This window comes from Xenopus laevis, chromosome 9_10L (genome assembly GCF_017654675.1).
Source record: "Xenopus laevis strain J_2021 chromosome 9_10L, Xenopus_laevis_v10.1, whole genome shotgun sequence".
Classification (NCBI taxonomy): Eukaryota; Metazoa; Chordata; class Amphibia; order Anura; family Pipidae; genus Xenopus; species Xenopus laevis.
Genome location: NC_054387.1, coordinates 124,359,783 through 124,386,371, shown reverse-complemented (window position 1 = coordinate 124,386,371; position 26,589 = coordinate 124,359,783). Strand labels below are relative to the sequence as shown.

Below are 26,589 nucleotides of genomic sequence, written 5' to 3'. Positions count from 1 at the left end.
GATTTTGAGACGGCTATTGTCCAATGGTCAAGGTACAATGTCTTTGTTCTATGTATATTGATGGGGAACAGTTGCCCAGCAAATATCCTTAGAATAAACAAACAGACGCCAGATAGACAATAACTTATCCAGACAACGTATTTGAGTAACAAATAAGGCCTTGTACAAAGTTAATACCTTGACTAGTTAGAAATTTGTGTTTATGACAACAGTTTGCACAACACATTAGTGCACAAGTCAGCACTTGGGTTGGGGTTTTTATAAAAAGGAGCTTTCACTTTACATGAGGAGCTTCGCCTCGGATCCATGAGTGGGCAGGGCCGCCATTAGAAATTATTTGGGGGGGCCTCGCCACCCCAACCCAGATCCCGCCCACTCCACACCACAGTTAAAAGACCACATGGACATCAGTGCTAAAAAAAATGGTAACCCCCCCATCCACACACACAAGTTATAAAAAGCTATTGATGGTCAGGATCCCCTTATAAGTTAAAAAAAAAAATAATTGGTGACCAGGTCCTCCCTTACAAGTTAAAAAAAATTGGGGCCCCAAAGAATATTTTTTAAAAAAAACATTGGTGGCAGGAGCCTATAGAGTATTAAAATAATACATTGGTGGCCAGAGGATTAAAAAAAAATAAAGGAACACAAATTGGTGTTCAGAAGAATTGAACTCAAGGCTTCAGGACTTCAACTGCGGCTGGTTTCGTGACTTTAGGTCTTTTCGCCACTTCAGGAGTTCGGCTTCGGCTGTTTTCGTGGCTTGGGGTCTTTTCAGCGCTTCAGGACTTCAATTGCGGCTGTTTCCCGGGACTTTGGGTCTTTTGTCATTTTGGGAGTTCGGCTGTTTTTGTGGCTTCGGGTCTTTTCGCCGCTTTAGGACTTAAATTTCGGCTGTTTCCATGACTTTGGGTCTTTTCGCCACTTTAGGACTTAAATTTTGCCTGTTTCCGTGACTTTGGGTCTTTTTGTCACTTTGGGAGTTCGGCTGTTTTTGGGGCTTGGGGTCTTTTCGCCGCTTTAGGACTTAAATTTCGTCTGTTTCCGTGACTTTCGGTCTTTTCGCCACTTCAGGATTTCGGCTTCGGCTGTTTTTGTGACTTTGGGTCTTTTCGCCACTTCAGGACTTCAATTTCGTCTGTTTTCGTGATTTCAGCTGTTTAGGACTTCGGAAATGGCCGCACGGCTTCAGCGCTGTCAAGGGGGGCCTTTTGAAAGAGCAACACTGCCGGGCCCCCTTCAGGCCCGGGCCACTCGTACCCCCTGCCCCCCCTGATGGCGGCCCTGTGAGTGGGTGCCAGGATTTGGATCACCACTTGATTATTGGGAACCTGAGGGTGATGAACCAAAGTTTGTGGGGCTCCCCAATTGTGCTGAATTGATGCAGAACTATTCTTGTAATTACCATCATATGAAGTTAAGTAAACGTTTTTAAATTCTACCTTTACTTGTGTGTGTGTGTAAATTATTGCTCTCAAGCAGTTTATCAAAAGGTTTAATCATTCATTTTTATTAATATTAATCAATATTAAATGATTAATATTGATAAAGGTTCACCAGGTTACTAAACCTGGTACACAGGGCCGCCATCAGGGGGGCACAGGGGATACTGCTGATACTGCCCGGGTTTAAAGTGCTGCACTTTTCTAAAAAGCCTGGCCCCTCTTGTCAGCGCTGAAGCCACACACAAACCAGCGAAAACACTGAAGTCACGAAAGGAGCCGAAGTTGAAGTCCTGAAGCCATGAGTTCAATTCTACTGAACACCAATGAGTTTTTGTTATTTTATTAAACCCCCAGCCACCAGTGTATTATTTTAATATTCTATAGGCCCCTGCCACAAATGTTTTTTTTTAAAAAAATATTCTCCGGGGCCCCAATGTTTCTTTTTAACTTGTTATGTGGGCCCTGGAGCCAATGTTTTTTTTTTTAACTTTATTGGGGGGCCCTGGCAGTTTCTTTTGCACTCCTCCCTGTTCCGTTTCTAATCCACCTCAGCCATAAAGTTGCTCACAATTAAGCTGGCGGAAAGCAAAATATCCTGTTTGGGTTTACTTGACCTTTAACAGCAGGAATACAGACTTTATTTCTGATGCAAGCGTCTCCTTCCCTTAGCCAGGATACAGTAGGCAGAATAAGCAGTGAGCCAGGCCTAAGGGCAGGGTCTAATTATACACTATTCACCATAAGCCTTGCTACTCGCAGTCCAGCTTCTATTGGCTTACACTCTCAGCTCTCTGCCGCCTGATTGGCTACAGTGTCTCAGCTGATGTGCTCAGACAGGAGCAGGGGAGGAGCCTGAGTATCAGTGATGTGTCTGTGCAAGTTCCTATGAGTTGAGTGAGTGCACGGGGTGAGTCTGTAAGTACCTGATGCTCTGCCAGGGCAACATGTGCTGCTACTTTCCATTCATTTGTATAGCACTGCTGTCTGTGTCCTCTTATGTTCTGTAGGTTCTATATAGTGATACATGTGCTCAGTCCTATTCTGTAGGTTCTATATAGTGATATATATGCTCAGCCTTATAATGTAGGTTCTATATAGTGATATATGTGCTCAGCCTTATTATGTAGGTTCTATATAGTGATATATGTGTTCAGTCCTATTCTGTAGGTTCTATATAGTAATATACGTGCTCAGTCCTATTCTGTAGGTTCTATATAGTAATATACGTGCTCAGTCCTATTCTGTAGGTTCTATATAGTAATATACGTGCTCAGTCCTATTCTGTAGGTTCTATATAGTTATATACGTGCTCAGTCCTATTCTGTAGGTTCTATATAGTGATATATGTGCTCAGCCCTATTCTGCATGTTCTATATAGTGATATATGTGCTCAGCCCTATTCTGTAGGTTCTATAAAGTGATATATGTGCTCAGTCCTATTATGCGGGTTCTATATAGTGATATATGGTTCAGTCCTATTCTGTGGGTTCTATATAGCGATATATGTGCTCAGCCCTATTCTGTGGGTTCTATATAGTAATATATGTGCTCAGTCCTATTCTGTGGGTTCTATATAGTGATATATGTGCTCAGCCTTATTATGTAGGTTCTATATAGTTATATATGCGTTCAGTCCTATTCTGTAGGTTCTATATAGATATATATGTGTTCAGTCCTATTCTGTAGGTTCTATATAGTGATATATGTGCTCAGTCCTATTCTGTGGGTTCTATATAGTAATATATGTGATCAGTCCTATTCTGTAGGTTCTATATAGGGATATACTTGCTCAGTCCTATTCTGTGGGTCCTATATAGTAATATATGTGTTCAGTCCTATTCTGTGGGTTCTATATAGTAATATATGTGCTCAGTCCTATTCTGTGGGTTCTATATAGTAATATATGGTTCAGTCCTATTCTGTGGGTTCTATATAGTGATATATGTGCTCAGCCCTATTCTGTGGGTTCTATATAGAAATATATGTGCTCAGTCCTATTCTGTGGGTTCTATATAGTAATATATGGTTCAGTCCTATTCTGTGGGTTCTATATAGTGATATATGTGCTCAGCCCTATTCTGTGGGTTCTATATAGTAATATATGTGCTCAGTCCTATTCTGTGGGTTCTATATAGTGTTATATGTGCTCAGCCTTATTATGTAGGTTCTATATAGTGATATATGTGTTCAGTCCTATTCTGTGGGTTCTATATAGTGATATATGTGCTCAGCCCTATTCTGTGGGTTCTATATAGTGATATATGTGCTCAGCCCTATTCTGTGGGTTCTATATAGTGATATATGTGCTCAGCCCTATTCTGTATGTTCTATATAGTGATATATGTGTTCAGCCCTATTCTGTATGTTCTATATAGTGATATATGTGCTTAGTCCTATTCTGTATGTTCTATATAGTGATATATGTGCTTAGTCCTATTCTGTGGGTTCTATATAGTGATATATGTGTTCAGTCCTATTCTGTGGGTTCTATATAGTAATATATGTGTTCAGTCCTATTCTGTGGGTTCTATATACTAATATATGTGCTCAGTCCTATTCTGTATGTTCTATATAGTGATATATGTGCTCTTACCTAATAGTATATACAGTGGAACCTCAATTTTACAACCCCTGATTTTAAGTTTTCCCTCATTTTGCATTGTTGTTTTGTGGTCCCACCTATATATTATGATTATGCATAATACATTTCCCTGAATTTTATTCCATTTTTGTCTGGTCCCCTGACAAAACATAATATGGGGGTTCTACTGTAATACATATATATATATATATATATATATATCCATATGTACTAATGGGGTACTATAATGCACTATATAGTGATGGGAGAGAGTGTGCGGGGTATGATGGGTGGTGTATGTATCAGGTTCATTGTGTGCTGGGCTGTATCTGATCAGTATGAGGGGTGAGCTGTGTGTGATAGAGAGTGGGACACATGCAAGTGTGTAGATGTGACACGGCAGCTGTAAATTCTGGGCTGAGTGTGTGACACTATGTGAGACTATGGAATTAGAGGGTGTGTGTGTGTGTGTCGATTGCTGTATTATGTGAGCTGTGTAGCACTTCCCTCCCCCCAGCAGCTTGTCTTTGTGTGCTGATCATAATCTGCCCACCCCACGCCTGCCCATTCTGGGAGAGGAGAAAAGGGCGACACCCAAATGTATCAAGTGACTGGAGCACCCAGTCCCCCTATTGTGTAATCAGTCACCCTGTATCCTGTCTGAGCACCCACTCATCTCCTGCTCATTGGGTGACAATGTCCTGCGCTGACCCGGTAATGTCCCTGGGACCTTCTCTCTTTTCTCTCCGTTACATTGTGTCTGTAATTGTGTCTGTTACATTGTGTTTGTAATTGTGTGTGTTACATTGTGTTTGTTATTGTGTGTGTGTTACATTGTGTCTGTAATTGTGTGTGTGTGTTACATTGTTTTTGTTATTGTGTGTGTGTGTTACATTGTGTCTGTAATTGTGTGTGTTACATCGTGTTTGGTATTGTATGTGTTACATTGTGTCTGTAATTGTGTGTGTTACATTGTGTTTGTTATTGTGTGTGTGTTACATTGTGTCTGTTATTGTGTCTGTTATTGTGTGTGTGTGTTACTCTGTGTCTGTTATTGTGCATGTTACTTTGTGTCTGTTATTGAATATGTGTGTTACTCTGTGTCTGTTATTGTGCATGTGTGTTACATTGTGTCTGTTATTGTGTATGTGTGTTACATTGTGTCTGTTATTGTGTATGTGTGTTAGATTGTGTTATACTGAGCCTTGTGTACACTACATTGCTGGCCTTGTTGTGTGCTGTGAAATGACACTGTCTGCTTGTGTTAGTGTTGCTTTGTATATGTCCCATGTTTTTATATTCCCTGTATTAGTCATTGTATTATCCATGTAATTATATTATTCTTGTATACAAAGAGCCTAGAGGCACAACAGAGCCAGTATGTAGGTAGAACTGATAGTGACTGTACATAGGCATTGCCTCCAGATTCTCATACAGGGGGGTGTGGGTTAAATTCGCCCTGCTTCTAATCATACACGGCCTACAGTTGGCCTTGCAGTTGGTCTCAATTTGAATTAATGTCACTGGCATTTGAGCTGCTGTCTGGTTGCTATGCTAAAACCTGCCAACCAGGGTTGTGTCAAGCGGAGACCATGCTATTGGCTTATTTTAAAAAAACACACTTACCCGTGGGTTTTAAAATCAGTTTATGGTACTGTCTAAGTGGGAGCTGCCACGGAGCAACCACTTAAAGGGACTGTTAACTGTTAGTATGATGTCGAGAGGGATATTCTGAGACAATTTGCAATTGGTTTTCATTTTTTAGTTATTTTGAGTTATTTAGCTCTCCAGTTTGCAGTTTCAGCAATCTGGTTGTCAGGGTCCAAATTCCCCTAGCAACCATGTATTGTTTAGAATATAGATCTATCTATCTCTCTCTTTCTCTCTCTTTCTCTCTCTATCTATATTAGGGATGCACCGAATCCACTTTTTAGGATTTCGGCCAAATCCCTGAATCCTTCATGACAGATTTGTCTGAATACCGAACCGAATCCGAATAGGGAAAGGAAAAGGTGGGAAAACATTTTTTACTTCCTTGTTTTGTGACCCACACCTAATTTACATATGTAAACTAAGATTCTGATTCTGTTCGACCATGAACAAGGATTCGGCTGAATCCTGCTGAAAAAGGCCGAATTCCAAACCGAATCCTGGATTCGGTGCATCCCTAATCTATATCTATCTATATCTCTCTCTATCTATTTATTTCTCTCTATCTATTGATCTATCTATCTATCTGTGTATCTATCTATTTATCTCTCTCTCTATTGCTCTATCAATCTATTTATCTATCTTCTATCTATCTAACTATCTATTTATATCTATCTATATCTATCTCTCTATCTATTTCTCTCTCTCTCTCTCTATCATCTCTCTCTCTCGCTATCTACTGTATCTCTCTCTCTATATCTATCTATCTCTCTATCTATTTCTCTCTCTCTATCTATCTCTCTATCTGTTTCTCTCTATATCTATCTCTCTATCTATATATCTCTATTTATCTCTCTCTCTATATATAACTATCTATCTCTCTAACTATTTCTCTCTCTCTATCTTCTATCTCTCTATTTATTTATATCTATCTCTCTCTCTATCTATTTCTCTCTATATCTATCTATCTATCTATCTATCTATCTATCTATCTATCTATCTATCTATCTATCTATCTATCTATCTATCTCTCTCTCTCTCTCTCTCATCTCTCTCTTGCTATCTATCTATCTCTCTCTCTCTATTTCTCTCTCTATCATCTCTCTCTCTCTCTCTATTTATTTATATCTATCTCTCTATCTATTTCTCTCTCTATATCTATCTTATATCTATCTATATCTATCTCTCTCTATCTATTTCTGTCTATCATATCTCTCTCTCTCTCTCTCTCTTGCTATCTATCTATCTCTCTATCTATCAATATCTATCTATCTCTCTATCTATCTGTTTCTCTCTATCATCTATCTCTCTATCTATAGATAATCTATCATCTATCTCGCTATCTATCTATCTCGCTATCTATCTATCTATCTATCTATCTATCTATCTATCTATCTATCTATCTATCTATCATCTATCTATCTATCTATCTATCTATCTATCTATCTATCTATCTATCTATCTATCTATCTATCTATCTATCTATCTCTCTATCTATCTCTCTAGAAGGTTTTGTTCCCCTTTAAGAAACGGTTCCCTAGAGGAAGTGGAGGACTGTACAGTGTTACTGCTGAGTCAATAGATACATTTCCTCATTATCACTCTGGGGCCACAATGGACAGAAAGACAGACATAGCTATGTGCCTGACAGTGAAAGGGGACACCCAGCTATATATATAGTCACTAGTGATTTATGAGCACAACTACATCTCTCTCATAACCAAGGAAAAGATATTTCAGTACTATGCAAAAGCAAAAGCTGTTCTCCTTCTGCACTGCTCTTACAGTGGAGTGAAAATACATTGCTTGCATTAGCACAAACACTTATCCTCCATATAAGATTGAGAGTTTGACAAGTGGGGGGAGGGGATGCTTGAACCCATGCGGTTCACAAGCCCCAGTGCTAGACTGTATCCTGTGTGTGTGTATCGTGTGTGTGTGTGTGTGTATCGTGTGTGTATCGTGTGTGTGTGTGTGTGTGGGGGGGTTAATAACATCCTGCCTGCTCTGTAATGAGGAAGTGACACTGGTTATGTTTAATTCAGCTCCTGTGGCCCTACCCACTGGCTGCTTCCTCTAAATTTATCTCATAATTAAAATAAAAAAAGCTTGACTTGACCAAACGCCCATGCCCAATTCTGCTTTATCTTCAAACAAAATAACTCTAATAAATTGGATGGGGGGAAACCCCCGATAAAATCGAGTGAAAACCCAACATGAATGATTTTTTTGGGCTTTTTTCCCAAATCGCTTGATTTTTTTCAGTTTTTTTGCCTGAAAACCCTGAATGTATTGTATTATTGGGCTAAACCCATTGATTTATACAGGACTGCAACAGGTCTGAGATGGCAGATTTTCGGATTCACTGCTTTTTGCAGCATCATGGTATAATAAATCTCCAAAAATGCAAGTTTTTTTATTGCACTAAAAAAGCACGACCAGAAAAATTGGAGGATTAGTAAATAACCCCCTCATTGCCCTCTTTTTCAGGCCATTAACCTGGGATTATTTAAGCTCTGCAATGGGATCTCAGCAACCAGAAAGAGACAGACTGTAATCTTAGCTAATTCTTCATTTATAATAATATGCAGGGTGCCAGGCTCAGTAAGGGTAAAGTATCCACTAGTACTATAGCACTGGGGCCTTGAACTTCCACCCCTGAGACTGGTGCACTTAAATTTAGCTGATAGTTATGGGAGTCTTGTTGCTATGGGTTACAGATATGCTGCAAGTTCCTTGCCTAAAGTACATGAAAGTGATGATGAGCAGACGTGTGATTGAATTGCCGGTGCTATGGAATGGGACACTGACTGGTTTCTCTCCCTGTGTTGTACTGCAGGTCCTCTCTGGTCTAATCATGCGGGGAGCAAAGCAGTCTGGGGGCATCGTGCAACGTTCCAGGAGATGGTATGTCCACTCTCTCCTTCCTTACTTCAAAAAGGGGTTGATTACTGCACATGTGCTCAATTGAAGAGGTGCAGTTGCCAACAGCAACCAGTCTTACCCCAAGCATGCCTACTCTTTGCCCATGATGTACATTACACGCCTGATCTGGACCATTTCAGAACTAATTCTGCTGCCCCTTTACCTTTCAGGTTACCTGTGCCTCGACTTTCCTTCAAACGGCGCCTCGGGCAGCTCCCGCCTTCACTAAGACTGCGCTCTTGGCAGCTACTTAAGCCACTCCTACATGCTGGGCTCCGCCCACCTAGTCGTGTTAGCAAGGTAAATATACAAGGGGAGCATGAAGGAAGTAAAGGGCTAATAAACCATAATTGGGTTAAAACTGATTTATCATAATCCCTATTGAGCTCATGCATGTGAATATATATATATATATATATATATATATATATATATATATATATATATACATACACACACACACACTTGTGCTTTCAGAAAGATCCAGCACTTTAGGATGGAACTGCTTTCTGGCAGGCTGTTGTTTCTCCTACTCAATGTAACTGAATGTGTCTCAGTGGGACATGGATTTTACTATTGAGTGTTGTTCTTAGATCTACCAGGCAGTTGTTATCTTGTGTTAGGGAGCTGCTATCTGGTTACCTTCCCATTGTTCTGTTGTTAGGCTGCTGGGGGGGGGAGGGTGGTGTCACTCCAACTTGCAGTACAGCAGTAAAGAATGACTGAAGTTTATCAGAGCACAAGTCACACGACTGGGGTCAGCTGGGAAACTCACAATATGTCTAGCCCCATGTCAGATTTCAAAATTAAATATAAAAAAAATCTGTCTTTTGAGAAACAGATTTCAGTGCAGAATTCAGCTGGAGCAGCACAATTAACTGATGTGTTTTGAAAAACATGACATTATCCCTTTAAAAGGAAACAATACCAATGACCATTGCATGTCTCTATAAAAATAAACTTTTTTTTTACCTTTTCTGTGTGCCCCCAGGCCATGTACAGCAGAGCCCCCACTCGCCTGTTATCTCGACTCTGGGGCCTGATTAACGAGGTCAACCTCCCCTGCTGGTTGCGCCGACCCCTGCTCTCATTTTACGTATGGGCCTTCTCTGTGAATATGGCCGAGGCCGAGGAGGAAGATTTAAACCGGTATCAGAACTTGGGGGAGCTCTTCAGACGGTCACTGAAACCCACAGCCAGAACCATTGACTCTCATTGTGTGGTGTGTTTGGAGAGGGGGGGGGGTCGTATCCGGGTTTTTCACAAAAGCGTGAACAGAATTTACTAAAAAGAGTAATAAATGGAACATCTCTATTGTTTCTACTCCGCAAGTGATAAGCTCTCGCTGTGGAATGACTCTCTGAGTTGAACTACTTTTCCTGACCAATCAGTATAGTTAGTATATTGTAGCCCACACCTGTCAATGAAGGAGGTCTTCACCAGGGTGGTGCCTTGTATTGTCTGTATTGGTGTGAATGTAGCCTCACATATCGATTCCAAGATCTGTATTCCCGGATACATTGGCATGCATGTTGCAATACCTGTTAGTGGGCACTGCCCCTTCACCTGGGTGCCCTCTGCTTGTTGACCCTTATTTAGAGGAACATAGCGAGCCTTAAACTACATAGCAAAATCCCAAAGCTCCACCTTATTAGTCATTTTCTGTCCAACCTTCCAGCCATGCGAAGATTCTAAAGTAGAAACCCACAACTTCCCTTTAGACACCCTCATGGGACCTAATTCACTGTTTTTTGTACTCCTCCATGCATGGCATTTCACACGAGCCTAAAAAATACTGAATGCTTGTATGTATGAGGGGTCCCACCGCTAGTAAATGAGCTGGTCTTATTTTACCATGTAAGAGATGTCAACTCACTGCTGTGTTTTCTGCTCCCTTTGTAGGTCAGTCCATGTGACGGACGCGTTCTGCACAGTGGTCGAGGCCGTGGTTCTCAGATTGAGCAAGTTAAAGGTCTGACATATTCATTGGAGAGTTTCTTGGGACCCCAAGACTGGCGGGAACCAACAAATTTAAGTAAGATTTCTAGACTCCATTTTGCTTCACTCAGCACCGTTAGCATTTTCTCTTTCTCCACTCGGCTCACAAGCACAATTATTTATTCAAGAAGCTTTTCTTAGTTCCTTCCTCAAAAGACCTTCAGTTCCATTCTTGTGCATGAATTGTTCCTTAATCAGTAACTCTTGTCTAGTCTGATGACCCTCTAAATTGGTCTGTATTGTCTTAGATGAAGGCTGGGTGTTGGCCTTCAGTTAATCTTTAGGTAAAGGCTGGGCATCGACCGTCAGTTAGTCTTTAAGGGAAGGCTGGTCATTGGCCTTTAGTTGGTCTTTAGGTAAAGGCTGGGCATTGGCCTTCAGTTAGTCTTTTTTAATCAGTACCAGAAAAGCAGTGGCTCTCCCATGTCTAGCCACATTGTGATCCCTTAAAGTCTGTCGTTAAACAACAAAGGGTGATCATTCCCTCATTTAGCGGACAAGCCCAATGCTAGATTTTGTTAATGACTAAATGTCAGCTGCACCACCTATCATCTATAGCCTATTCCCATTCCTCTATTCCCAGGCTTGCCATTCCTGCAGCAGTTAGGCGTCAGGTCCTCCAGCCGGATCTACCACCACGTCATATATTTGGCGCCTGGTGATTATCATCGATTCCATTCACCGACAGACTGGAATGTCCAGCATCGGAGGCACTTTCCAGGTACGGTAACCACATAAAGCCTCAAACACCAAAAGTGTATAATTATGAAATGAATAAATTGTGCCCAAAGCCTCACACCTGTATTATATTTACATTTATACCTGTATTGTTGGAGAAAAGTTGCATTGTGGGTAGAAATATGTGACTTCTGAACATGCTAATAATAAATATCATAAGATGCCCATTTTTTTTGTTTGTATATATTAATATATACATGTATATGTCCATCCCTTTCAGGAGCACTATTGTCTGTTAGTCCTCACATTGCCCACTGGATACCCAGTCTCTTCTGTCAGAATGAACGTGTGGTGCTTAGTGGCCAATGGCAGTTTGGCTTCTTCTCGTTAACAGCAGTAGGAGCAACGAATGTCGGATCAATCCGAATCTATGAGGACCAGGTAATGATACTTATTCCATAGCTTTTCCCGAAACGTTACTAATTGATAAGACGTCATGTGCTCTGTGAAATATCCCAGTCATATTTTAATACCCCTACCCTACTTCCCATGTACCTATTCCAGGAATGGAAAGAGTTTACTCATAGACAGATGCTGGCCTTGGCCAATTTGATTTTTCTAACTACTTCATTGATAGGAATTGTAAGGAAACTGATTAATTTGACCTCATACAGTGGCTGACAATTCCCCAAACTATCTGCCTGTGTTAGGAGCAGCTTGACTATTACTGACCATAGGGGCAACAAAAGCTTGGTCAAAAGTTCACTCCTCTTTCTCTTCCTAGGACCTGCACACCAACTGCTCACGCCACGTGAAAGGGAAATATCACGACTACAGCTATACAGATCAGTATGGGCCTGAAGGACTAACCTTAGCGAAGGGACAACCCTTGGGAGAGTTTAACTTTGGTTCCACCATTGTGCTTATCTTTGAAGGCCCTCTTCAATTCAAGTTCCAGATCAAGGCAGGGGGTCGGATTCATGTTGGAGAGGCACTGGGAACTTTTTGATGACTTTGCACTGCGATTAAGCAACAGGCAATCAGCCTAAACTGACTCTAGGGTGTGGGTCGCCCTTTGTTTTTTTTAATTAACACAAATTATGGATTAAGTCATTTGAGTCTTTTCTAATGATGAATACAAAGCACATGATACTGTTAGGAAAGCTTGATTTTATTTAAAATACAATTTATAAAAACAACACACGCATGAGTGCACTCTTTTCTTCACACATACACAAAGGCTCGGCGTTACCCCTAGGAATAGCTTTCCCGGGGCATCACCCCATTTATCAGGTCTCGTCGGACAGCCCAGCGCAGGGCGTACCTTTTCTTGTCTGTGGGGATGACGTATGTGTTGGGTAGTGGAACAGAGCGAGCAGCAGGTTGGGGGGGTGCCGACATCATTTGCTCCCTGATCCCCCAGCGAAGCTCCTTTCTGTTCCGTTCTAGTGCCACCTGTAAGGCGTCCCACTTTTGTTTGTACTCCTGGTACCGGCCAACAGGATCTGAGCGCTGGCGGTACTGATCCAGGAGAGAATATGGGGGAGGGCGGATGAAGGATTTGACACAGCTAGCTGAGGAGCGGCCAGATGATTCAGACTGAAAGTCCACAATGGAGCTCCCAGTATCCTCCTCTTCCGTCTCCGTGTAAAGAAAAGACTCGTCACTTACATGTGTCTGTCCATCACTTTTTCTGCGCAGTACTTTACGTGTTATTTGTGGTGCTTTCTTTGTTGCTGGCATGTTTCCCCCTAAGCTCACTGTGTGTTTAGTGTAGGAGTCTTGGTTTCTCTGTTGATTGCACCATTCATTGCTGGAGGTTGAGGAGGAGGAGGTGGTGGGCCAGGCTGAAGTCTGATGCCAGCCACTGCTTTCCATAGGGCGGGCTGCTGTTGTGTTGGCTGTCTCATAAAGGCTCTCATTTTCCAGCCTTGATGTTTCTGGGGATGCTGCCACACTACCCTGATTCATCAGACGCTCTAGATCTTTCTTGAATTCCAGAAGCCTCTGGCGGGGAACATAGGAGAAACCCAGCAGAGAAAGCTCATGTCGCAGCTCCTCTTCCGAGACCGTTATAGACATATTGCCCTGTGAATGCTCAGAGACAAAATCAATGTCACCGGATTGGCCAGAGGCTTCCAGGGGCTCATACGATTGGTCGTGCTGTGTGGAATGTCTGAAGTGGTTTCTAACCAATGGCAGGGCATTCTCTGAAGGTTCCTCCCTGAACTGCCTGTCTCTCAGTGACATGTTGAGGCCCCAGGAACCACTGTAAAGGCAAACATAGGTGAAACACATCAGTGTCCATAATCTCTATTTGGTGTATAATCTAATGTTGCAGTTTTGGATATAGGTCAGTTTTAAGGGGAACTATCGCAAAAAATAAAATGTAATATAAGCTTCATCATAATGAAATAAGAAACTATGTAAATACAATTACAAATTCAACATTGCTTTTGAAATAATCAAGTTTATATTCACTACTCAGAATCTGTTTCTCCTCATTCCCTCTTCATGCAGCAGTTGGGTGTCAGATAATCATTGACAGTTAGATCCAATATATCTTATAGGGAGGCTCCTTTCCTAGCAGATGTATTAGAGCTCACTCAAATAACTGATTCCAGTACAAACAAAATAACTACATTTTGCATAAATCCTGCATGTAGAGAGATGTCTGGTGAGTTTAATAGAGTGAGTTCTAATACATCTTATAGGCAAAAGGAGCCCCCCTATAAGATATATTGGATCATTTATCTGACACCCAACTGCTGAATGAAGACAGAATGAGGAGAAACAGATGCTGAGAGAGGAATAGTGAAGATAAACTTGATTATTTCAGAAACAGTACAGAATTGTTAATTGATTGTATTTATAAAGTTTCTTATTTCAGTATGATGAAGCTTATATTATATTTTCATTTTTGCGATAGTCCCCCTTTAAGGACAGCTGGGGACCAGGGCCTGGATGCAGCACTTTCACGGCCTTTGGTTCCACTAATTACTATGGGTGACACATTTTTAATGTATAGTGAAGACTGGTTTAGAATTTTATCTTTAATGTAACTCTCTAGCCAATCAGAATGTAAGCTTTCTTGAGTAATATGCCCTATGTTGGGAAGCTAAGTGATGACCCTCAGCAAGCGTTTCCCAGGAGCTCCTTTATTCAGTGCTGAATGGTTAGAGCCGTTTATGCAGCTGGTGAGCAGATTAAAGGGGAAAAAAGTCCCTTATGAGAAGTGAGGACAATCTCAGGAAGTTGATATTGCATCAGGAACTGATAGGTAACCTTTCACCTACAAACTCAAAGCTTATCAGTTAATTTTTTGCATATGTGGAAGTGTGTGAGCTTCTCAGCAATAGCACGATCAATAGACTTAGGTCAAGTGACCTTTCCAATAAATCTCCTGATTATGTAGAATAAACAACAAATGATGAAACTCCACCCACTCTGTGCCCCTAGCCGCTCACTGTGGCTAATCATTGTCCAGAATCATTTTATTTATAGCATATGGTTGCACCATAGAGATAATCGCTGGCACAGATCTTCCACCACTGTGAGGCATCATGGGTAGTTGATAATCTACAGCCAAAGTGCCTGATCCTATCAACTTGGGTGCAGCTCTTTAGTACATATTGTTTATGAAATCAGTTTGTTTGTGTTGTCAGTACTGGTCAAGCTTTGACTTTAAAGGGGAACTATCACAAAAAAGAAAATTTAACATAAGCTTCAATATGCTGAAATAAGAAACTTTCTAAACACAATCAAAATTCTGTACCGTTTCTGAAATAATCAAGTTTATCTTCACTATTCCTCTCTCAGCATCTGTTTCTCTTCATGCAGCAGTTGGGTGTCAGATGAATGATCCAATATATCTTATAGGGGGGCTCCTTTTGCCTAGAAGATGTATTAGAGCTCACTCTATTAAACTCACCAGACATCATGTCTCTCTACATGCAGGAATTGTGCAAAAGGCAGTTATTTTCTTAGATTTTGTTTGTACTGGAATCAGTTATTTGAGTGAGCTCTAATTCATCTGCTAGGAAAGGGAGCCCCCCCATATAAGATATATTGGATCATTCATCTGACACTCAACTTCTGAAGGAAGAGAAACAATGAGTTGAGGAGCAACACAAGCATGAAAAATGTTCCTGAGTGGTGCCAAATAAGGGCTGTGATTGGCTATTGGTAGCCGCTATGTGGACTGGCAGCCTACAGGAGACTCTGTTTGGCACTACACCTGGTTTTTCTACAATCAAAACTTGCCTCCAAGCCTCGAATTTAAAAATAATCACCAGATTTAAGGTCACTAAGAGCAACATCCAAGGGGTTGGGGAGCAACATGTTGCTCACGAGCTACTGGTTGGGGATCACTGCACTAAAGTGTTACAACTTTTCTATATTATAACATCTGTATTATTGCCAAATGGGACCGAGTTATCAATCTACCTATAATACATTAAAGTAGTTGTTCACCTTTGAGTTAACTTTTAGTATGAATTAGAGAGTGACATTCTGAGACAACTTGGTTTCCATTTTTTATTATTTGTGGTTTTTGAGCGATTTAGCTTTTTATTCAGCAGCTCTCCAGTTTGCAATTTCAGCCATCTCATTACTGGGGTCCAAGTTACTCCAGCAACAATGGATTGATATGAATGAAAGACTGTATTATAAAATAGGAAAGGGCCCAAATAGCAAGATTAGTAATAAAAAGCAGCAATAACAATACATGTATAGCTTTACTGAGTATGTGTTTTAGATGGGGTCAGTGACCTTCAATGGAAATCTGCAAAGAGTCAGAAGAAAGACAAACTTTAAAACAATTGAAAAGCTGCTTAGAATTTGCAGTTTATAACATATTACACTTAACTTAAAGGTGAATCACCCTTTTAAGTTCTATGGGCCTGACACTGAATATATTAAAAATAATTGGAAAATACCAATGTGTAAAATCAAGATTATGCGATTAAATACCCATCAACTATTGGCATTGGCCATATTGGGGGAGGGGAAGTGGACCATTGACCATATCTGGGGCAACACCCCCCTAGGGAAAGTAAAGCCAATCATCTGCACTTACTTACCCACCCAGGTAAAAGGTCTAATTCACCAGGGCTGTCTAAACCTCATTGCCTTTGGCACTTTTTATTAAACAAACGGTCCCAGAGATGCCATGAAGATTACTGCAGAACAGAATTGTCAAATTTTCAAAACCAGCCAAAAGCCGTTTTAAGAGTAGCCCCATTTTGCATAATGATTGAAAATATAAATAAACGTGAAAATACACCCTCTCCTAGCCCAACTACACACCCAGCACCGGCCCTCTAGCAACGCCTACGCCTGACATTTTCTTCCTCTTGCCAACTTTGATGACTATTTGCCCAGCCCACTGTGCTCAGTGCACGCTGCTTATTGGAGTTTTACTATAACCCGTGTTGCTGGTCCCAGGCTAAATTAAAACTACACTATGCACTGGGTACTTGCCGGTGAATACTAGCCCAGGAAAATAGGTCTACTGTAGAATGCAGTCGATTTCTAATGCACCAGCCCATTGAAGTTTGCTATACTAGCCAGGTGTCAACCATAACCCCAGATATGCCAGTAAAGTCACTGAAGGAGGTTGATGCAGAGTATTGCATTAACCCCATAAATTCCAGTAGGTTCCAAGAAAAAATTGATGGAGGCATTGCCACACTCACCCTTGCACAAGAGCCATTAAAGCGACTGTTCGCAATTGTTTATGATTTGTGGTTTTTGAGTTATTCAGCAGCTCTCGAGTTTGCAATGTCAGCAATCTGGTTACTAAGGTTCAAATTCCCCTAGCAACCATGCACTGATTTGAATGAGAGTCTGGAATATGAATAGAAGAGACCCGCACAGAAAGAGGAGCAATAAAAAGTAGCAATAACAATACATTTGTAGCCTTACAGAGTATTTGTTTTAGATGGGGTCAGTGACCCCATTTGAAAGCTGGAAAGAGTCAGAAGGAAGGAGAGTAATTCAATTAAGTATAAAAAATAAAGGCCAATTTAAAAGTTGCTTGGATTCTATAACATACTTAAAGTTAACTTAAAGGTGAACCACCCCTTTAAAGGGGAAGTAACACCAAAAAATGTAAGTCTTTAAAAGTAATTCAAATATAATGTACTGCTGCCCTACACTGATACAATATAATAACAACTACTATAATAAAAAAACAAACCACTGATGCTTGAGGTTATTGTCCAGGAGCAAACCAATGAGCCCGACTAATGAATTCTACCCACTCACTTCATTGGTCACTGATATTTAACTTTGAAGCGCCAATGCCAAACCAACAACGAACATAAACCTGCCCTTGCGTCCCTATAAACAACTCGATATCAATAAAATCTCCAATCAGCGATATATCTGAGCAGAATTCCATTGTTAGTACCTGAACCAGTTGCTGTGCTCCCACTCAGGTGCCGCCCAAGGTTTAAATAACGGCCACTTCCTCTCTGGGGCGGAAATGCTGCTCTTGGTCGCCTAGTAACTGCTTCTGACGTCACTGGCGAGCGACGGAAGCGTGAGAGGCCGCTGGCGTAAACACGTGATCGGTAATTTTTTCAAAGCACTGGAAAATACCACGATGTAGTTTAATATAACGTTATATAGTGACAGGGTCGTGGAATGGGACATAAAGCTGTATGTTTTAAGTAGGGACCGTGCTGTGAAGAAGAAAGGCAACACAGTCAGTGTAGGGACTTGGCACGTTTCAATACCCAGCGGCCATTTATAGCTCGGCTTTCACTGCTTTATTATAATCTACAATTTACAGTCACATTAAACTGCAAAATAGTAGGTAAGGTTAGGCCTTGTTTATGGTTCCTGCAGAGCTTACAATCTATGTGGGTGAGTTAGCCCTTGTGTAGAAAGGATAGGGCTGCTTTTTTGCCCTTTAAAGCAATACAACACATTTATTCCAATAATAATGGCGTTATTCATCTCTTCTCCCCCAGCAGAGTTACCAGAGGCTCTTACCTGCTTTATTCAGGAGCCTTCAAAGAACTGGTTTTGAGTTGCGCTGCCCTGAGTGACATTTGAATCCAGCCGACCTTGCAGGGTTACTGCTTAGTATCATGACACCCATTGATACTGAATCAACGAGGGGTCACACGAGCCGCAGTCTCCTTTTATTTAACACGACATATTTCGGACCCTTTTTCAAGTGCGGAAAAAGGATCCATGCGGTCAGAAACATGTCGTGTTAAATAAAAGGATTTGCAGCTGAGACTGCGGCTCGTGTGCCCCTTCGTTGATTCAGTATAAGTCTAAGATCGGGTGGTGTGATCTGTTTGGAAGGAGAGTACGTTTCACAGGTGTTAGAAGCTGAACATTTTGACTTCATTTGACACCCATTGATCTATAGGACTGCAGTTGCTTGCCTAGCTATGCACCATGGGTAACCCTGTGTGTGTGGATTTAGGGCAAGGCCAGACATGGCGTTTTTACGTTGCGTTTTTAAAAAAAGCTCAGTCGGGTGTAAATATGCCACTGAAACCACACGCGACCGTCAACATGCGGTTTTCAGCACGTAGGTTTCTTTTCCCAACATGCACTTCTCATTGTTCTCGTTCCCCATAATTCTGCTGGCTGGAAATAGAAAAGCTATTTATAAATAGAAAAACTATTTACATGCAAAATGCATACCTCCCAACATTTTGGAAGTAAAAAGAGGGACAAAAATGTTTTTCCCGCACGTAGCGCAGCAATTTTGTGACCACACCCCTTTCTGTGGCCACACCCCCTAATCACCATGTTTGTTTTACAAAATTTGGCAGGTTATGAAAGTTTGAAAATATTTCTCCTTATCTAAACTGTGTTTTTGTGTCTCAAAATTGTTACAAAGTATCTTATTTGCACCTGTTAGCTGTTCTGGACTCTCTGCTAAAAGCCAATTAAGTGAGAAACTTTGTTCCTTTTTCTGGCTGTTCAGTGCAGAGAAAAGAGGGACTTTTCCAGTACAAATGAGGGACTGCAGGTTGAGCTGTCAAAAGAGGGACTGTCCCTCCGAAAAAGGGACAGTTGGGAGGTATGAAAATGGAGCAGGAATGATCGTCAATACACAATGTAATTACGCCACCGGCCGTAAAAACGTATATGTGTCATTTATCATGTGAGAATTTGGACGCCAAAAAAAAATACGCTTTCTTGACGTATTGGCGATTCTGCTACATAAACTGGCGTCCCGTGGTGGATTTTAGCTTACAAGCGACCTGTGAGAATTGCCATAGTGCGTTTTCCATTAGTTTCAGTGCAGTTTATGCGTATTTACGCCAGACGGAGCTTTTTTTAAAAAAAAGTAACGTAAAAACGCCAGGTATGGCCTTGCCCTAAGCCGTTGATTGTGATGTGCTGTTATCATTAGTTAGGACATGTCCATGTAGGGTTGCCACCTCTGCCGATGGCCGAACAAAGGGGGTGGGGCAGATAGCATTGGGTGTTGAACAGTGATGTTGGGGTGGACATGATGACATAAGAGTCAGGCACAATGATGCTGTGGAGTTATAATGCCGGGTCAGGATTATTGCATTACTTATATGCAACTGGCTGGATTTCTGTCCATGTTTTAAATGGGATAGAACGTTTTGAAAGAACAGCCCTTTGCAAACTGAGATGTCCAATTGAAACCCACATGGCTGGAAACCCTACCTCTATCTATTCTGTCCGATGAGAAAGACCAATCCTTTAACTACAGGTACGGGATCTGTTATACAGAAATCAGTTATCCAGAAAACTTTGAAATACAGCAGTGCTCATTTAGAAAAGCTATTTCTTATTTTTAATTGATTTGCTTATTTCTGTTTCTGTAATAACAAGAAATTAACCGCACTTGATAATAACTGAGCCATGTCAAGGGGGAGTATCTTGGTATATAATTGGTTTTCATATATTGGCCGGATTTTTGTTCGGGTTTCACAAGGCTGAAAACCGAACAGAAAGTTGAGACCCGAACAGACCTGAACTGTTTGGGTCAAAACAGGTGAAAACCCTATGTCCGTGTCCCTGTAAATCCAGTCTAATAAAAGATCCTGTGTATTGCACTTATTTTGTTCACTGACATGTCATGTGTACATATTAAAGGGGAATGCAGGAATGTGCAGCATGCTGATTAAATATACTTATCTGAAGTCACTAGGAGAAATAAATGGGGAAACTCCTGGGAGGAAGAGAGTTATTTAACGGCTTCATAGCATGAATGTACTAAAATATACTAAATTATAATAAATTACTATTTAATATATCACAAATAAAAAGCTATGAGCTTTTATATTAAAAAAAAAAATCCCTATCGTATTGATTTCCGGTGAATGTTCTTGTTTTGTGTCCTTTTGTAGGTGGCATTGTCATGATGTCGCAGGAAAATGAAGTCACACAACTGCAACAGAGGGTAAAAGAACTGGAGGAAAAAGTGCTCCACCTTGAGGGACAGTGCAGAAGAGAGGGAGATCAAGCGCTGAGACACACAAATCCAAAACAGAAAGAGCGTCCACAGCGTGCCTTTGATTTCTCTGCGCACCCGAAGCGGCATGTAGCTCTGCGATTGGCCTATTTGGGCTGGGGTTACCAGGGATTCGCTAGCCAAGAAAACACAAAGAATACAGTGGAGGAGACGGTGTTCAATGCGCTGCTCAAAACGCGTTTGGTGGAAAGCAGGCAGACTTCCAACTATCATCGCTGCGGCAGAACGGACCGAGGAGTCAGTGCACTGGCGCAGGTGAAATAGATTTAGGATAATGGGTGAGAGACATAAAATAGGAGTTCTGTTAAACTTTATTTGTCATTATGAACTGTTCCTTTTCCTACCAGGTGATCTCTCTTGACCTACGATGCAGTGCAGAAGGGAAACCAGAAATTCGATATGTTCACATCCTGAATCGCGTGCTCCCACCAGATATCCGTGTGTTAAGCTGGGCCCCAGTGCTGCCATCATTCAGTGCTCGATTCAGCTGCGGCTCCCGCACTTACCGCTACTTGTTTCCTTGTGCACAACTTGACGTGGAGGCCATGGACAAAGCTGCTCGGCTGCTGGAGGGAACCCATGATTTCCGGAACTTGTGCAAGATGGATGTCGCCAATGGAGTCCTGAACTTTACACGAACTGTTCTTAGTGCCAGAGTAGGGCCTGTACCAGAGATTCCAGGGGACATGGGGCCATTTCAGCTCTACCATTTGCAGATTACGGGACTTGCCTTTCTCTACCATCAAGTCAGGTGCATCATGGGAGTCTTGTTCCTCGTTGGCCAAGGGAAAGAGAAACCTGAAGTAATCACGGAACTGCTGGATGTGGTGAAGAACCCACGCAAACCCCAATACAAGTGAGACAGGCAGGGTCATGAGGGTATACATTGATGCTTAATTTCACAAACCATTGTAGTGGCAAAGACCGGTGGCGTTTGTGGAATGCAAAGTTTGCCCATGTAAAAGGCTCAACTTTACCATATCAGCACAGTAAAGGTGGCCATGCACGGGCCGATAAAAGCTGCCGACAGACCGAGTCGGCAGCTTATTGGCCCATGTATGGGGGCCCCGACGGGCTCCCCCGATCGAGATCTGGCCGAAAGTCGGCCAGATCTCAATCGGATGGGATTAAAAATCCCGTCGGATCGTGGCCGCATCAGTTCTTTGCGTTCGCTAGGATCCGATCGTTGGGCCCTAGGTCCCACGATCGGATCAGCCCGATATTGCCCGCCTCAAGGTGGGCATATCGGAGGGAGATCCGCTCGTTTGGCGTCATCGCCAAACGAGCGGATCTCTCCATGTATGGGCACCTAACACTATTTATTAAATTGAGCAGGTTCACTTGGATCTAAGAGTCGAAGTGTTCCATTGACTTCCCCATTTCTGTGGGGGCAAGTAAGTTTGGGTTTCTTCTAGTATATTTGCTATGGAAGCAATTGAAGATTACTAAGGGGCAGATTGTAAATTCAAATTTTTAAGTTGGATTTTTGGTCACAACTCACAAATTCGAGTTGGGAATAATCCAAATTCGAATTTAAGATTTATCATACCTGGACCCTCAAATTTGACTATTCGCCACCTAAAACCTGCCAAGTTCATGTAGAAGTCAATGGCAGAGGTCCAGTGACCCATTTTAAGATGTTAATAGCCTTCCTGACATTAGAGGTTTTTTCAGGGGGAAAAAACTCGATTTAGATGATTTTAGATGTTCAAGTTTTTTCTTAAGTAAGATACTATTCCAGTTACTGGTCATTCAAGTTCTTTTGAGGTAAAAAAGACTCTATAACTCTATAACTATAACTCAAAAAATAAGATCTATAAATGTAGCCTGAGATGGGATATCAGGGACTGATCAGCATACTAGATAGGCTTTACAGCACTGAAATGACTAAGCTAAGCCTTTAAAGGGGAGCTAAAGTTTTAAAGATAAGGCTAGAATCACTAATGGTATGTTTTGGTCTTCTTTTGTATTCCAAGGCTACCACAGTATTTTAATAGTGAAGTGTGTGTGTTTCTTGGACGAATGCTCAGTAGTGCCCTATCTTTTTTTTTTTTTTTTTCTGCTGATGGAGAATTCTAAATATGTCCCCAATGTGTCCCTCAGTATGGCAGTGGAGTTCCCATTGGTGCTGTACAACTGCCACTTTGATGATGTGCAGTGGGTGTCGGAGAAGGAAGCTCAGAGTCTGACCGTGGCTCACCTACAACGTCTGTGGACGCAAGAAGCTGTGAAGACTCAAATACTATTTATGGCCATTGGTGGCCTGGATTCCATACCCATCTCCTTGGAAACAGGTAGTGACGTCATCCATATTTCGGGGGCTATATACTAAACCTCTAATTTTTCTGGTCGGGCTTTTTGGGGCAAAAATCCAACCAGAATCCGAAAATCCGCCATCTCAGACCTGGCAAGGTCATGTATAAGTCAATGGGAGATGTCCCTATCCCAATTTGAAGATATAATTGTCTGCGCTGGGTTGAGCCTGATAATCTGATAAAAAATTTTTTGGCTAAAACTCCAAAAAATCAAGCAAAAGAAAAGTCTGAAAAAATCGTATGATCTTTGTTTTTCCTCGATTTTATCTAGTTTTTTACCAATCCAATTAATTTGAGTTATTTTCTTAATAAATAAGGCAAAATCAAGGGTGGGAGTTTGGTCGAGCATTTTTTTGTTTGAAACAATGAGATGAATGAGAGGATTTTATTAAATAACCAGCTTGATGTCACATTTCTCCAATACATGCTTGGATCATCCATATTGGAAATTTGAGTAGCATTAAATTTGCTTTTCATTTTGCAAATTGTTATATTGGGTTCCCCATGCCCTTAAAAGGATTCTGTCATGATTTTTATGGTGTAGTTATTATTTCTAAATTACACTGCAAATAATTCACTCAATAATATAACATTTCATTCCTAAACCAACAAGTGTATTTTTGTAATATTGGTGTGTCGGCTGCATCTCGGGTCATTTGCTTTCAGAAAGAGCCAGCACTTTAAGATGGAACTGCTTTCTGGCAGGCTGTTGTTTCTACTACTCAATGTAACTGAATGTGTCTCAGTGAGACATGGGTTTTTACTATTGAGTGTTGTTCTTAGATCTACCAGGCAGCTGTTATCTTGTGTTAGGGAGCTGTTATCTGGTTACCTTCCCATTGTTCTGTTGTTTGGCTGCTGAGGGGTAAAGGGAGGGGGTGATATCACTCCAAGTTGCAGTAAAAAGTGACTGAATTTTATCAGAGCATAAGTCACATGACTGGGGCAGCTGGGAAATTGACAATATGTCTAGGCCCATGTCAGATTTAAAAATTAAATATAAAAAAATCTGTTTGCTCTTTTGAGAAATGGATTTCAGTGCAGAATTCTGCTGGAGCAGCCCTATTAACTGATGTGTTTTGAAAAAATTGTTTTCCCCATGACAGGATCCCTTTAATAAGATTATAATGTGAAGTAATTTCTCTCATTTTTCCTTTCTGATGTCATAGGTCAGGATCCAGTTCCATGGAACCAGTGTAACCCTACAGTTTGTGATCTTAGTGGTGGTCTGGTTGAAGGAGTAAGCGCTCGCTCTTATACCCCTCTAATGAAGAGACATCTCTGCCAAGGTCTGGAAGAGCGAGTTCAGCATTACGTGAAACGCGGCAGAATTACGTTGCCCTCTGACAGAGACAGGCTGGAGAACAAGACGACCGCTGAGAAGGAAGAAAAAGAATTCGCCACGATTGCAGATAATCAAGTACAAAACAATGGACTCTTGCCACATAGTAACACTCAGAGTAAAGTGGAAGTTAATATGGATCAGGGTTGTGACTGTATCAAGGGCAGCACATTCAGCCAAAGTTCAGAAAAGAGAGAAACCGTGTCAGAGAGTGAAAATTGTGAGGCACCAACACACGAGAACCCAGCGAAGAGGACATGTCTCGGCTCTAGGACTGACCTGTGATTGCATTTCTGTTGGCCCATGTTTTGGTTATGCCCCAAATGCAGATCCCTCGCTCATTATTAAAATCAACTGATAAATTGTGCCACAGCCAAGTAGCCCTCTGTAATGCACTCTTCTCAGCAATAACCAAACACCACCTGGGTGAATCCTTTTGAGACCATTCAGAGCACTAATGCTCTTCCAATGCTGCCCCCCCCCACCCAGATAAATCAGTGTACCCAAGTCACCACCTAGCACAGTGGCTTTACTAAACAGTCTCAGATAAATTATTTGGGAAGATATATAGTTGCCAGTCTGTATTGGGCCATATGTTACTGGGATATTGCCCCAGTTGCTAAGGCACCACATGTATATGCTTTACAAAAATTATATCCGTAGCTCAAAGTCCATAAAAAATCCAGTTTTTATTCAATTCACATAATAAAATTGTTTACATACTGACCCCTCAACAGCCCACCTTACGCGTTTCATACCTGCTGGTACTTAATCTTAGGTGATAATGATCACTAAACAGTCTTTCACCATCAAGAGAGACCTCCTATACAATGTAGTGTGCATAGGGTTGCCACCTTTTCTGGAAAAAAATACCGGCCTTCCTATATTTTTATGGTTTTTCCCTATAAAAAAAACATTGCCTTCAAGCAACATTTTTACCAGCGGGCCGGTAAAATACCAGCCAGGTGGCAACCCTAAGTGTGCAGCAATGGCTGCCCCCCTCCCCCCACAGATCTCTGATTTCCCGGCCTATAAGGGCTGTTTCTCCTTAGTTATTGAAGGCTGCCAAGCAGTGATGCTGTTGTGCCTCATATTTCCTTTAATGCCAGTCTCTGTCATGGCATCTTCAAACTGTTTAATATCACACACTCTTCTGTACATTGTTGTACACTCTTTATTTTCCAGCTCATTTTTTTTTTAGTTTAATAAAATTTTATTATATTCTAAAAACGATGATGTCTTTATTATAAGCATGGATGAGCTGTGGTAGGTTAGTGCAGAATCCATAGGGAAACCGTCCTATAGAACATACAATCCCACCCATCTGTCCCACTTCCTGCTGCCTCCTTTCCCAGGCTGTACAGGGGAGCTGGCAACACTCCACACACTGCACTGTAGGACAGGAACCAATCAACAGCCAGGCTGACCTGATAGGGAACTAAAGCCTGACTTTGCTTGTGTGACTGCAGGGCTGTGATTGGCTATCTCCTTCCTACTGTGCGTCTGGCAGGGACCGTTAGGACACACGCACCCCTCGTTTGAAACCATAGCAGATCTATAGGGAGCTCCAATAAAGGGGCATTTTTAAAGATAATAACTTTAAGGTGACATATAGGATAAATGGAAAAAAAAAACTAATTTTGAAGGCAAGTATAAGTAATATATGATGTTGCTTTTACAGGGTGCTAATAATTCTTATTTTTAAAAATAGCCCCTTTATTGGAGCTCCCTATAGATGTTCTCTGGTCCCTGTATGTGTATCAAATGAGGGGTGGGTGTGTCCCTGCCAGAAGCACAGTAGGAGAGGGACAGCCAATCACAGCCCTGCAGTCACACAAGCACAGACAGGCTTTAGTTCCCTATCAGGTCCTGCTAGCTGCTGATTGGTTCCTGTCCTTCAGTGCAGTGAGCCGCGGGCTCCCCTGCACAGCCTGGGAATTCAGGGAGCAGGAAGTGGAAGAGAAGGGAGGGATTATTAGGGTTTTTGCAGAAATATTCAATAAATCAGCCTGAAACACATTTTTATTTCTTATACAAATGGGCAGATTTATCAAGGGCCGAAGTGAAAATTCCAATTAAATTTTTTTTTAATTTCGAGCTATTTTTTGTGTACTTTCGATTCGAATTTGAAAAAAAAAAATTCCAAAATTCAAATATCGAAATTTATCATGTAC

At 41.4% G+C, this 26,589-nt stretch overlaps 3 protein-coding genes across 8 annotated transcripts; 2 read left to right on the top strand and 1 right to left on the bottom strand.

Annotated features, from left to right (window-relative positions):
• Positions 1-2,295: 2,295 nt before the first annotated feature.
• On the top strand, positions 2,296-12,476 carry pisd-like.2.L (phosphatidylserine decarboxylase L homeolog). 3 transcript variants are annotated; one of them, XM_018233995.2, is made up of 8 exons: positions 2,296-2,360; positions 8,516-8,583; positions 8,772-8,901; positions 9,593-9,823; positions 10,504-10,636; positions 11,183-11,320; positions 11,558-11,718; positions 12,062-12,476. In XM_018233995.2, the coding sequence occupies exons 2-8, from the start codon at positions 8,534-8,536 to the stop codon at positions 12,284-12,286; spliced, it is 1,068 nt and encodes a 355-aa protein (XP_018089484.1). In that variant the 5' UTR covers positions 2,296-2,360; positions 8,516-8,533; the 3' UTR covers positions 12,287-12,476.
• On the bottom strand, positions 12,428-17,806 carry hyls1.L (centriolar and ciliogenesis associated L homeolog). Its single transcript, XM_018236697.2, has 2 exons — positions 17,690-17,806; positions 12,428-13,546 (listed from the first exon to the last, which is right to left on the bottom strand). The coding sequence occupies exon 2, from the start codon at positions 13,525-13,527 to the stop codon at positions 12,532-12,534; it is 996 nt and encodes a 331-aa protein (XP_018092186.1). The 5' UTR covers positions 13,528-13,546; positions 17,690-17,806; the 3' UTR covers positions 12,428-12,531.
• Positions 17,723-25,645, top strand: pus3.L (pseudouridine synthase 3 L homeolog). 4 transcript variants are annotated; one of them, XM_018233901.2, is made up of 5 exons: positions 17,723-17,852; positions 20,634-21,013; positions 21,106-21,614; positions 22,862-23,052; positions 24,243-25,645. In XM_018233901.2, exons 2-5 carry the CDS (start codon positions 20,645-20,647, stop codon positions 24,698-24,700), a joined length of 1,527 nt encoding a protein of 508 aa, XP_018089390.1. In that variant the 5' UTR covers positions 17,723-17,852; positions 20,634-20,644; the 3' UTR covers positions 24,701-25,645.
• Positions 25,646-26,589: the final 944 nt, after the last annotated feature.